The sequence below is a fragment of the Procambarus clarkii genome, chromosome 16 (assembly GCF_040958095.1).
Source record: "Procambarus clarkii isolate CNS0578487 chromosome 16, FALCON_Pclarkii_2.0, whole genome shotgun sequence".
NCBI lineage: Eukaryota > Metazoa > Arthropoda > Malacostraca > Decapoda > Cambaridae > Procambarus > Procambarus clarkii.
The window spans coordinates 36298737-36313693 of record NC_091165.1 but is presented as its reverse complement, the minus strand read 5'-3'; the positions used below and the strand labels follow the sequence as shown (position 1 = coordinate 36313693).

Below are 14957 nucleotides of genomic sequence, written 5' to 3'. Positions count from 1 at the left end.
GTATCCCAGCACACACTGGATAGTATCCCAGCACACACTGGACAGTATCCCAGCACACACACTGGACACTATCCCAGCACACACACTGGACAGTATCCCAGGACACACTGGACAGTATCCCAGCACACACACTGGACACTATCCCAGCACACACTGGACAGTATCCCAGCACACACTGGACACTATCCACAGCACACACTGGACAGTATCCCAGCACACACTGGACAGTATCCCAGCACACACTGGACAGTATCCCAGCACACACTGGATAGTATCCCAGCACACACTGGACAGTATCCCAGCACACACACTGGACACTATCCCAGCACACACACTGGACAGTATCCCAGGACACACTGGACAGTATCCCAGCACACACTGGACAGTATCCCAGCACACACTGGACACTATCCCAGCACACACTGGACGGTATCCCAGCACACACTGGACAGTATCCCAGCACACACACTGGACACTATCCCAGCACACACACTGGACAGTATCCCAGGACACACTGGACAGTATCCCAGCACACACTGGACAGTATCCCAGCACACATTGGACACTATCCCAGCACACACTGGACAGTATCCCAGCACACACTGGACACTATCCCAGCACACACTGGACAGTATCCCAGCACACACTGGACAGTATCCCAGCACACACTGGACAGTATCCCAGCACACACTGGACAGTATCCCAGCACACACTGGACACTATCCCAGCACACACTGGACAGTATCCCAGCACACACTGGACAGTATCCCAGCACACACTGGACCGTATCCCAGCACACACTGGACAGTATCCCAGCACACACTGGACAGTATCCCAGCACACACTGGACAGTATCCCAGCACACACTGGACACTATCCCAGCACACACTGGACAGTATCCCAGCACACACTGGACCGTATCCCAGCACACACTGGACACTATCCCAGCACACACTGGACACTATCCCAGCACACACACTGGACAGTATCCCAGCACACACTGGACAGTATCCCAGCACACACTGGACAGTATCCCAGCACACACTGGACAGTATCCCAGCACACACTGGACACTATCCCAGCACACACTGGACAGTATCCCAGCACACACTGGACAGTATCCCAGCACACACTGGACACTATCCCAGCACACACTGGACACTATCCCAGCACACACTGGACAGTATCCCAGCACACACTGGACACTCTCCGCAGCACACACTGGACCCTATCCCAGCACACACTGGACAGTATCCCAGCACACACTGGACACTATCCCATCACACACTGGACACTATCCCAGCACACACTGGACAGTATCCCAGCACACACTGGACAGTATCCCAGCACACACTGGACACTATCCCAGCACACACTGGACAGTATCCCAGCACACACTGGACACTATCCCAGCACACACTGGACACTATCCCAGCACACACTGGACAGTATCCCAGCACACACTGGACAGTATCCCAGCACACACTGGACACTATCCCAGCACACACTGGACAGTATCCCAGCACACACTGGACAGTATCCCAGCACACACTGGACACTATCCCAGCACACACTGGACAGTATCCCAGCACACACACTGGACAGTATCCCAGCACACACTGGACAGTATCCCAGCACACACTGGATCAGTATCCCAGCACACACTGGACAGTATCCCAGCACACACTGGACACTATCCCAGCACACACTGGACAGTATCCCAGCACACACTGGACAGTATCCCAGCACACACTGGACAGTATCCCAGCACACACTGGACACTATCCCAGCACACACTGGACACTATCCCAGCACACACTGGACAGTATCCCAGCACACACTGGACACTATCCCAGCACACACTGGACAGTATCCCAGCACACACTGGACAGTATCCCAGCACACACACTGGACAGTATCCCAGCACACACTGGACAGTATCCCAGCACACACTGGACAGTATCCCAGCACACACTGGACAGTATCCCAGCACACACTGGACAGTATCCCAGCACACACTGGACAGTATCCCAGCACACACTGGACAGTATCCCAGCACACACTGGATAGTATCCCAGCACACACTGGACAGTATCCCAGCACACACTGGACACTCTCCGCAGCACACACTGGACACTATCCCAGCACACACTGGACAGTATCCCAGCACACACTGGACAGTATCCCAGCACACACTGGATAGTATCCCAGCACACACTGGACAGTATCCCAGCACACACTGGACACTCTCCGCAGCACACACTGGACAGTATCCCAGCACACACTGGACAGTATCCCAGCACACACTGGACAGTATCCCAGCACACACTGGACAGTATCCCAGCACACACTGGACAGTATCCCAGCACACACTGGACAGTATCCCAGCACACACTGGACACTCTCCGCAGCACACACTGGACACTATCCCAGCACACACTGGACAGTATCCCAGCACACACTGGACAGTATCCCAGCACACACACTGGACACTATCCCAGCACACACTGGACAGTATCCACAGCACACACTGGACAGTATCCCAGCACACACTGGACACTATCCCAGCACACACTGGACACTATCCCAGCACACACTGGACACTATCCACAGCACACACTGGACAGTATCCCAGCACACACTGGACACTATCCACAGCACACACTGGACACTATCCCAGCACACACTGGACAGTATCCCAGCACACACTGGACACTCTCCGCAGCACACACTGGACAGTATCCCAGCACACACTGGACACTCTCCGCAGCACACACTGGACAGTATCCCAGCACACACTGGACAGTATCCCAGCACACACTGGACAGTATCCCAGCACACACTGGACAGTATCCCAGCACACACTGGACAGTATCCCAGCACACACTGGACACTATCCCAGCACACACACTGGACACTATCCCAGCACACACACTGGACACTATCCCAGCACACACACTGGACACTATCCCAGCACACACACTGGACACTATCCCAGCACACACTGGACACTATCCCAGCACACACACTGGACACTATCCCAGCACACACTGGACAGTATCCCAGCACAAACTGGACACTATCCACAGCACACACTGGAGAGTATCCCAGCACACACTGGACAGTATCCCAGCACACACACTGGACACTATCCCAGCACACACTGGATAGTATCCCAGCACACACTGGACAGTATCCACAGCACACACTGGACAGTATCCCAGCACACACTGGACACTATCCCAGCACACACTGGACACTATCCCAGCACACACTGGACACTATCCACAGCACACACTGGACAGTATCCCAGCACACACTGGACACTATCCACAGCACACACTGGACACTATCCCAGCACACACTGGACAGTATCCCAGCACACACTGGACACTCTCCGCAGCACACACTGGACAGTATCCCAGCACACACTGGACAGTATCCCAGCACACACTGGACACTATCCACAGCACACACTGGACAGTATCCCAGCACACACACTGGACAGTATCCCAGCACACACTGGACACTCTCCGCAGCACACACTGGACAGTATCCCAGCACACACTGGACACTCTCCGCAGCACACACTGGACAGTATCCCAGCACACACTGGACAGTATCCCAGCACACACTGGACAGTATCCCAGCACACACTGGACAGTATCCCAGCACACACTGGACAGTATCCCAGCACACACTGGACACTATCCCAGCACACACACTGGACACTATCCCAGCACACACACTGGACACTATCCCAGCACACACACTGGACACTATCCCAGCACACACACTGGACACTATCCCAGCACACACTGGACACTATCCCAGCACACACACTGGACACTATCCCAGCACACACTGGACAGTATCCCAGCACACACTGGACACTATCCACAGCACACACTGGACAGTACCCCAGCACACACTGGACAGTATCCCAGCACACACTGGACAGTATCCCAGCACACACTGGATAGTATCCCAGCACACACTGGACAGTATCCCAGCACACACTGGACACTATCCCAGCACACACTGGACAGTATCCCAGCACACACTGGACAGTATCCCAGCACACACTGGACAGTATCCCAGCACACACTGGATAGTATCCCAGCACACACTGGACAGTATCCCAGCACACACTGGACAGTATCCCAGCACACACTGGACAGTATCCCAGCACACACTGGATAGTATCCCAGCACACACTGGACAGTATCCCAGCACACACACTGGACAGTATCCCAGCACACACTGGACAGTATCCCAGCACACACTGGACACTATCCCAGCACACACTGGATAGTATCCCAGCACACACTGGACAGTATCCCAGCACACACTGGACAGTATCCCAGCACACACTGGATAGTATCCCAGCACACACTGGACAGTATCCCAGCACACACTGGACAGTATCCCAGCACACACACTGGACACTATCCCAGCACACACACTGGACAGTATCCCAGCACACACTGGACAGTATCCCAGCACACACTGGACAGTATCCCAGCACACACTGGACAGTATCCCAGCACACACTGGACAGTATCCCAGCACACACTGGACACTATCCCAGCACACACACTGGACACTATCCCAGCACACACACTGGACACTATCCCAGCACACACACTGGACACTATCCCAGCACACACACTGGACACTATCCCAGCACACACTGGACACTATCCCAGCACACACACTGGACACTATCCCAGCACACACTGGACAGTATCCCAGCACACACTGGACACTATCCACAGCACACACTGGACAGTATCCCAGCACACACTGGACAGTATCCCAGCACACACTGGACAGTATCCCAGCACACACTGGATAGTATCCCAGCACACACTGGACAGTATCCCAGCACACACACTGGACACTATCCCAGCACACACACTGGACAGTATCCCAGGACACACTGGACAGTATCCCAGCACACACACTGGACACTATGCCAGCACACACTGGACAGTATCCCAGCACACACTGGACACTATCCACAGCACACACTGGACAGTATCCCAGCACACACTGGACAGTATCCCAGCACACACTGGACAGTATCCCAGCACACACTGGATAGTATCCCAGCACACACTGGACAGTATCCCAGCACACACACTGGACACTATCCCAGCACACACACTGGACAGTATCCCAGGACACACTGGACAGTATCCCAGCACACACTGGACAGTATCCCAGCACACACTGGACACTATCCCAGCACACACTGGACGGTATCCCAGCACACACTGGACAGTATCCCAGCACACACACTGGACGGTATCCCAGCACACACTGGACAGTATCCCAGCACACACACTGGACACTATCCCAGCACACACACTGGACAGTATCCCAGGACACACTGGACAGTATCCCAGCACACACTGGACAGTATCCCAGCACACACTGGACACTATCCCAGCACACACTGGACAGTATCCCAGCACACACTGGACACTATCCCAGCACACACTGGACAGTATCCCAGCACACACTGGACAGTATCCCAGCACACACTGGACAGTATCCCAGCACACACTAGACAGTATCCCAGCACACACTGGACACTATCCCAGCACACACTGGACAGTATCCCAGCACACACTGGACAGTATCCCAGCACACACTGGACCGTATCCCAGCACACACTGGACAGTATCCCAGCACACACTGGACAGTATCCCAGCACACACTGGACAGTATCCCAGCACACACTGGACACTATCCCAGCACACACTGGACAGTATCCCAGCACACACTGGACACTATCCCAGCACACACTGGACAGTATCCCAGCACACACTGGACACTATCCCAGCACACACTGGACACTATCCCAGCACACACACTGGACAGTATCCCAGCACACACTGGACAGTATCCCAGCACACACTGGACAGTATCCCAGCACACACTGGACAGTATCCCAGCACACACTGGACACTATCCCAGCACACACTGGACAGTATCCCAGCACACACTGGACAGTATCCCAGCACACACTGGACACTATCCCAGCACACACTGGACAGTATCCCAGCACACACTGGACACTATCCCAGCACACACTGGACAGTATCCCAGCACACACTGGACAGTATCCCAGCACACACACATATACAGGATGTCTCCTTCACCTTCAGAATTGAGCTTTCGCGGACCGCCATCATTGTCACGTACGACGGTCTTGGCCTTAGATAAAGTCTGCTTCACAATGCCTCCAGGTCAGGGCAGGCCGGGCTGGTACATGCATGGGGCCTCCAGGTCAGGGCAGGCCGGGCTGGTACATGCATGGGGCCTCCAGGTCAGGGCAGGCCGGGCTGGTACATGCATGGGGCCTCCAGGTCAGGGCAGGCCGGGATGGTATATGCATGGGGCCTCCAGAGCCAGGGCACTGGGTCATGTGGCTCCTGTGTGGTTGCTGTGGCAGGGGTGTGGTGGTGGTGAAGGTTGATGTATGGTAGTACTTTTGGTGGAGATATTGTTATGCTAATGGTGTATGTATGGTGGAGGTATGGCTTGTGGTTATGGTTGATGTATGATGGAGGTATGGCTTGTGGTTATAGTTGATGTATGGTGGAGGTATGGCTTGTGGTTATGGTTGATGTATGGTGGAGGTATGGCTTGTGTTTATGGTTGATGTATGGTGGAGGTATAGCTTGGGTTATGGTTGATGTTTGGTGGAGGTATAGCTTGGGTTATGGTTGATGTATGGTGGAGGTATGGCTTGTGGTTATGGTTGATGTATGGTGGAGGTATGGCTTGTGGTTATGGTTGATGTATGGTGGAGGTATAGCTTGTGGTTATGGTTGATATATGGTGGAGGTATAGCTTGTGGTTATGGTTGATATATGGTGGAGGTATAGCTTGTGGTTATGGTTGATATATGGTGGAGGTATGGCTTGTGGTTATGGTTGATGTATGGTGGAGGTATAGCTTGTGGTTATGGTTGATATATGGTGGAGGTATGGCTTGTGGTTATGGTTGATGTAAGGTGGAGGTATAGCTTGGGTTATGGTTGATGTATGGTGGAGGTATGGCTAGGGTTATGGTTGATGTATGGTGGAGGTATGGCTAGGGTTATGGTTGATGTATGGTGGAGGTATGGCTAGGGTTATGGTTGATGTATGGTGGAGGTATAGCTTGGGTTATGATTGATGTATGGTGGAGGTATGGCTTGGGTTATGGTTGATGTATGGTGGAGGTATACCACCACCACACATCAACCATAACCTAAGCTATACCTCCACCATACATCAACCATAACCCCCACCACCCCCCAGTTCAACCACTACACCCCCCCCTCAACCACCACACCACCACCACCACCAAAACACAACCACCACACCACTACCACCAACAAACCCCTCTCAACCACCTCACCATCACCTAACCACCACCACACCACCACCACACAACCTCCACACCACCACCAGACAACCACCACACCACCACCTCAACCACCACACCACCACCACACCCCCTCAACCACCTCACCTTCACCACCACACCACCACCACACAACCACCACACCACCATCACCACACTACCTCCACCACACCACCACCACACCACCATCACCACTACCTCCACCACACCACCACCACACCCCCTCAACCACCTCACCTTCACCACCACACGATCACCACACAACCACCACACCACCACCACACCCCCTCAACCACCTCACCTTCACCACCACACGATCACCACACAACCACCACACCACCATCACCACACTACCTCCACCACACCACCACCACACAACCACCACACCACCATCACCACACTACCTCCACCACACCTCCACCACACCATCACCACACAACCACCACACCACCATCACCACACTACCTCCACCACACCACCACCACACAACCACCACACCCCCTCAACCACCTCACCTTCACCACCACACAACCACCACACCACCATCACCACACTACCTCCACCACACCACCACCACACAACCACCACACCCCCTCAACCACCTCACCTTCACCACCACACAACCACCACACCACCATCACCACACTACCTCCACCACACCACCACCACACAACCACCACACCACCATCACCACACTACCTCCACCACACCACCACCACACAACCACCACACCACCATCACCACACTACCTCCACCACACCACCACACCACCATGGTCAATACAGTAACCTCCTCATCAGTGTATTCCTCCTCCTGCAGCACCAAGGACAACAATAATGTTGTATTCCAATACAAATACAATTAGGAGTGTGCATGAACTACCCAATTCAAGACGGCCTTAATGGGCGCATTTCTTTGTCCCGGCGCCTCGTCTTTAGTGCCGGGGAATGTTGCATATGTTACATATGTTGCATATGTTGCCAATATCAGTATTATGCATGCTGCAGAGGGCGTCTCTCTGCTCCAACATTTCGGCACTTTCTTCCCCCCGGTGCTGGAAGGTCGTAATTCCCAACTTCTTCTGCCACTAAACCGCCCCAAAGAGCAAAATATTGGCCGGTGGTTCAAGCAGCCTTTCAATATAGCAACATTTCCATATCTCATGTAATTGATTTAAAATATATGCATGACAAGCCGGAGCAGGAAGTACCGTGAGAAACCAGATGTACTGCAAAAGGGAAATTGGACAAAATTGGGTCAAATTGGGTCAAATTGGACTATAATTGGGTTAAAATATTTTCGTTAAACCAATTATAGGAGCTTAGGCTCTCAGGGCTCAGGGCTCCATCCTCAATTCCTGGTTTTTCTGGTGGATTGGCGAAGCTTTTCTCAATTACACGGACGAGTGGTGGAGCGTCCACAGTGGTGGAGCGTCCACTGTGGTGGAGCGTCCACTGTGGTGGAGCGTCCACAGTATTGGAGCGTCCACTGTGGTGGAGCGTCCACAGTATTGGAGCGTCCACTGTGGTGGAGCGTCCACAGTATTGGAGCGTCCACTGTGGTGGAGCGTCCACTGTGGTGGAGCATCCACCGTGGTGGAGCGTCCACTGTGGTGGAGCATCCACTGTGGTGGAGCGTCCACTGTGGTGGAGCGTCCACTGTGGTGGAGCGTCCACAGTGGTGGAGCGTCCACAGTGGTGGAGCGTCCACTGTGGTGGAGCGTCCACTGTGGTGGAGCGTCCACTGTGGTGGAGCGTCCACTGTGGTGGAGCATCCACAGTGGTGGAGCGTCCACTGTGGTGGAGCGTCCCCAGTGGTGGAGCGTCCACTGTGGTGGAGCGTCCACTGTGGTGGAGCGTCCACAGTATTGGAGCGTCCACTGTGGTGGAGCGTCCACTGTGGTGGAGCGTCCACTGTGGTGGAGCGTCCACTGTGGTGGAGCGTCCACTGTGGTGGAGCGTCCACTGTGGTGGAGCGTCCACTGTGGTTGAGCGTCCACAGTATTGGAGCGTCCACTGTGGTGGAGCGTCCAGAGTGGAGGAGAGTCCACTGTGGTGGAGCGTCCACTGTGGTGGAGCGTCCACTGTGGTGGAGCGTTCACTGTGGTGGAGCGTCCACAGTATTGGAGCGTCCACTGTGGTGGAGCGTCCAGAGTGGAGGAGAGTCCACTGTGGTGGAGCGTCCACTGTGGTGGAGCGTCCACTGTGGTGGAGCGTCCACTGTGGTGGAGCGTCCAGAGTGATGGAGCGTCCACAGTGGTGGAGCGTCCACTGTGGTGGAGCGTCCAGAGTGATGGAGCGTCCACAGTATTGGAGCGTCCACTGTGGTGGAGCGTCCAGAGTGATGGAGCGTCCACAGTATTGGAGCGTCCACTGTGGTGGAGCGTCCAGAGTGATGGAGCGTCCACAGTATTGGAGCGTCCACTGTGATGGAGCGTCCACTGTGGTGGAGCGTCCAGAGTGATGGAGCGTCCACAGTGGTGGAGCGTCCACTGTGGTGGAGCGTCCAGAGTGATGGAGCGTCCACAGTATTGGAGCGTCCACTGTGGTGGAGCGTCCACAGTGGTGGAGCGTCCAGAGTGGAGGAGAGTCCACTGTGGTGGAGCGTCCACTGTGGTGGAGCGTCCACTGTGGTGGAGCGTCCACAGTGGTGGAGCGTCCAGAGTGGAGGAGAGTCCACTGTGGTGGAGCGTCCACTGTGGTGGAGCGTCCACTGTGGTGGAGCGTCCACTGTGGTGGAGCGTCCACAGTGGTGGAGCGTCCAGAGTGGAGGAGAGTCCACTGTGGTGGAGCGTCCACTGTGGTGGAGCGTCCACTGTGGTGGAGCGTCCACAGTGGTGGAGCGTCCAGAGTGGAGGAGAGTCCACTGTGGTGGAGCGTCCACTGTGGTGGAGCGTCCACTGTGGTGGAGCGTCCACAGTGGTGGAGCGTCCACAGTGGTGGAGCGTCCACTGAGTCTTGATTGATTGTGATGTGTCGGGGATTGAACGCGGACCTGCATGAAGCGAGAGCGTCGCTCTACCGTCCACCCCAAGTGGCTGGGGCGAGGTTGTCTGGTGTGACCCACTGAAGAATAACATATAATCTTTTGGAGCGTATATTAATGTCTAAATTCTTGTGATAATCTTAGGTAGTTAGCTTAGGTAGTTATCTAGTGAGGTAGTTATCTAGTGAGGTAGTTATCTTGTGAGGTAGTTATCTTGGGATGTAGTAATCTTAGGTAGTTATCTTGTGATGTAGTTATCTTGGGATGTAGTAATCTTAGGTAGTTATCTTGTGAGGTAGTTATCTTAGGTAGTTATCTTGTGAGGTAGTTATCTTGTGAGGTAGTTATCTTGGGATGTAGTAATCTTAGGTAGTTATCTTGTGATGTAGTTATCTTGTGATGTAGTTATGTTAGGTAGTTATCTTGTGAGGTGGTTATCTTAGGTAGTTATCTTGTGAGGTAGTTATCTTAGGTAGTTATCTTGGGATGTAGTTATCTTGTGAGGTAGTTATCTTAGGTAGTTATCTTGTAAGGTAGTAATCTTAGGTAGTTATCTTGTAAGGTGGTTATCTTAGGTAGTTATCTTGTAAGGTAGTAATCTTAGGTAGTTATCTTGTAAGGTAGTAATCTTAGGTAGTTATCTTGTAAGGTAGTAATCTTAGGTAGTTATCTTGTAAGGTAGTTATCTTGTGAGGTAGTAATCTTAGGTAGTTATCTTGTGATGTAGTTATGTTAGGTAGTTATCTTGTGAGGTGGTTATCTTAGGTAGTTATCTTGTGAGGTAGTTATCTTAGGTAGTTATCTTGGGATGTAGTTATCTTGTGAGGTAGTTATCTTAGGTAGTTATCTTGTGAGGTAGTTATCTTAGGTAGTTATCATGTGAGGTAGTTATCTTGTGAGGTAGTTATCTTAGGTAGTTATCTTGTGAGGTAGTTAACTTGTGAGGTAGTTATCTTAGGAAGTTATCTTGTGATGTAGTTATCTTAGGTAGTTATATTGTGAGGTAGTAATCTTAGGTAGTTATCTTGTGAGGTGGTTATCTTAGGTAGTTATCTTGTGAGGTGGTTATCTTAGGTAGTTATCTTGTGAGGAAGTAATCTTAGGTAGTTATCTTGTGAGGTAGTTATCTTAGGTAGTTATATTGTGAGGTAGTAATCTTAGGTAGTTATCTTGTAAGGTGGTTATCTTAGGTAGTTATCTTGTGAGGAAGTTATCTTAGAGACTTTTCTGGTACAATTGAAGCCAAAGTATGACAAACAACACCTGATTGCTACGTCCAAACTTGCTTTTACGTTCATAAAAGTCGCAGATTTTGGAAGTGTTTATGTTTAAAGTTTCACTGTACCTCACTGTAGTGTGTCACTGTACCTCACTGTAGTGTGTCACTGTACTTTACTGTAGTTTGTGACTGTACCTCACTGTAGTGTGTCACTGTACTCTACTGTAGTTTGTGACTGTACTCTACTGTAGTTTGTGACTGTACCTCGCTGTAGTGTGTCACTGTACCTCACTGTAGTGTGTCACTGTACCTCACTGTAATGTCACTGTACCTCACTGTAGTATGTCACTGTCCCTCACTGATGTATGTCACTGTACCTCACTGTAATATGTCACTGTACTTCTCTGTAGTATGTCACTGTACCTCACTGTAGTGTGTCACTGTAGTGTGTGTACCTCGCTGTAGTGTGTCACTGTACCTCACTGTAGTATGTCACTGTCCCTCACTGATGTATGTCACTGTACCTCACTATAGTATATCACTGTACCTCACTGTAGTATGTCACTGTACCTCACTGTAGTGTGTCACTGTACCTCACTGTAGTATATCACTGTACCTCACTGTAGTATGTCACTGTACCTCACTGTAGTGTGTCACTGTACCTCACTATAGTATATCACTGTACCTCACTGTAGTATGTCACTGTACCTCACTGTAGTGTGTCACTGTACCTCACTGAAGTATATCACTGTACCTCACTGTAGTATGTCACTGTACCTCACTGTAGTGTGTCACTGTACCTCACTATAGTATATCACTGTACCTCACTGTAGTATGTCACTGTACCTCGCTGTAGTGTGTCACTGTACCTCACTATAGTATATCACTGTACCTCACTGTAGTATATCACTGTACCTTACTGTAGTGTGTCACTGTACCTCACTGTAGTATGTCTCCTGGTGCACAGAAATCACAAAAGTTGTCTTGTATCTCATTGCTTCACAATTTGGATACAGTAGTTTGACACAGGAGTTTGTCTGACAGTGAGACATGAAAGGTTCCGGGTAGTTTGCATGAACCGCTGAACTGTGTCCAGCCTCGTTTGTGCCGTGTTCTAAAGTGGTACTAATCCAGTCGCAGGAAAATAACTTTCAGTGCAATTTTGTAAACTCCACTACTAAAAATCTGGCATTTACAAGCACCTAGTATTTCTGCCTTTGCTTCCCGTAACCTAACCAAACCTAACCTAACCTAACCTAACCTAACCTAACCTAACCAAACCTAACCTAACCTAACCTAACCTAACCTAACCAAACCTAACCTAACCTAACCTAACCTAACCTAACCTAACCAAACCTAACCTAACCTAACCTAACCTAACCTAACCTAACCTAACCTAACCTAACCAAACCTAACCTATCCTAACCTAACCTAACCAAACCTAACCTAACCTAACCTAACCAAACCTAACCTAACCTAACCTAACCTAACCTAACCTAACCAAACCTAACCTTTGCTTCCTGTTATACTGAATGACATGTGAGACCTGGCAATGTTGTCATCAATAATTATACCCCTCATTTGTTGTTATAATTAGATCAAGGGTCTGTCAAAGGGCGCACTTCTCAACAGCCTTGTGAACAGTTTTGGTCCAAACTATTATTATTGGACCAGACCAATATGGTGATTTCTAAAGTCACCAATTGTAAATGAGTCCTGCAAGTTACATAGAATTTTAATTTATTATATATAATTTTAACTATTTCAAAAGATAGAGAAGGAGGCCTACACAGGTATGATTAATCACATATATTTTTTATATTTTAACAAAACAAACATTGAATCGACAAATTCAATGATATATGTGGTTTTTAGCATTAGTTCCAAACATGCACTTATTGAACACACAGCTCCACCCTCTTAGTGCTTCCATCTCTCACATGTGACAACAGAACACCCGGGAAGACCATATTTTGCCTCGCCGTGAGTACATCTGTCCCCGTGCATGTTTCTGTGATGTCTATAACATCACAGTTGGCCTCGCTCACAGTGACCTCGTGGCAGTACCAGTGTCGTGTGGGCCACCCGCACCAACACCACACACAGGAATGTGTCGATTCATTATCAAGTATAACGACGTTCATGTTTGAACGTCTTAAAGTCCCATGGACGCCAGGTCCCATGGACGCCAGGTCCCATGGACGCCAGGTCCCATGGACGGCAGGTCCCATGGACGCCAGGTCCCATGGACGGCAGGTCCCATGGACGGCAGGTCCCATGGACGGCAGGTCCCATGGACGCCAGGTCCCATGGACGCCAGGTCCCATGGACGCCAGGTCCCATGGACGCCAGGTCCCATGGACGCCAGGTCCCATGGACGCCAGGTCCCATGGACGGCAGGTCCCATGGACGGCAGGTCCCATGGACGCCAGGTCCCATGGACGGCAGGTCCCATGGACGCCAGGTCCCATGGACGGCAGGTCCCATGGACGGCAGGTCCCATGGACTGCAGGTCCCATGGACGGCAGGTCCCATGGACGGCAGGTCCCAGGGACGGCAGGTCCCATGGACGGCAGGTCCCATGGACGGCAGGTCCCATGGACGGCAGGTCCCATGGACGCCAGGTCCCATGGACGGCAGGTCCCATGGACGGCAGGTCCCATGGACGGCAGGTCACATGGACGCGAGGTCACAGGGACGCCAGGTCACATGGACGCCAGGTCCCATGGACGGCAGGTCCCATGGACGCCAGGTCCCATGGACGCCAGGTCCCATGGACGGCAGGTCCCATGGACGGCAGGTCCCATGGACGCCAGGTCCCATGGACGGCAGGTCACATGGACGCGAGGTCACAGGGACGCCAGGTCACATGGACGCCAAGTCCCATGGACGCCAGGTCCCATGGACGGCAGGTCACAGGGACGACCGGTCCCATGGACGGCAGGTCACAGGGACGCCAGGTCCCGTAGAAGTTAGGTCATAGGGACGTCAGGTCCCATGGACGCCAGGTCACGTAGACGTTAGGTCACAGGGACGCCAGGTCACGTAGACGTTAGGTCACATGGACGCCAGGTCACAGGGACGCCAGGTCACAGGGACGCCAGGTCACATGGACGCCAGGTCACAGGGACGCCAGGTCACATGGACGCCAGGTCACAGGGACGCCAGGTCACAGGGACGCCAGGTCACATGGACGCCAGGTCACATGGACGCCAGGTCACATGGACGCCAGGTCACAGGGACGCCAGGTCACAGGGACGCCAGATCACAGGGACGCCAGGTCACAGGGACGCCAGGTCACAGGGACGCCAGGTCACAGGGACGCCAGGTC

General features: G+C 52.1%; 1 protein-coding gene across 1 annotated transcript; it reads left to right on the top strand.

Annotated features, from left to right (window-relative positions):
- Nucleotides 1-13642: 13642 nt before the first annotated feature.
- Nucleotides 13643-14602, top strand: LOC138365335 (G protein-regulated inducer of neurite outgrowth 1-like). Its single transcript, XM_069325631.1, has one exon. The coding sequence runs from the start codon at nucleotides 13643-13645 to the stop codon at nucleotides 14600-14602; it is 960 nt and encodes a 319-aa protein (XP_069181732.1).
- The last annotated feature ends 355 nt before the right edge of the window (nucleotides 14603-14957 follow it).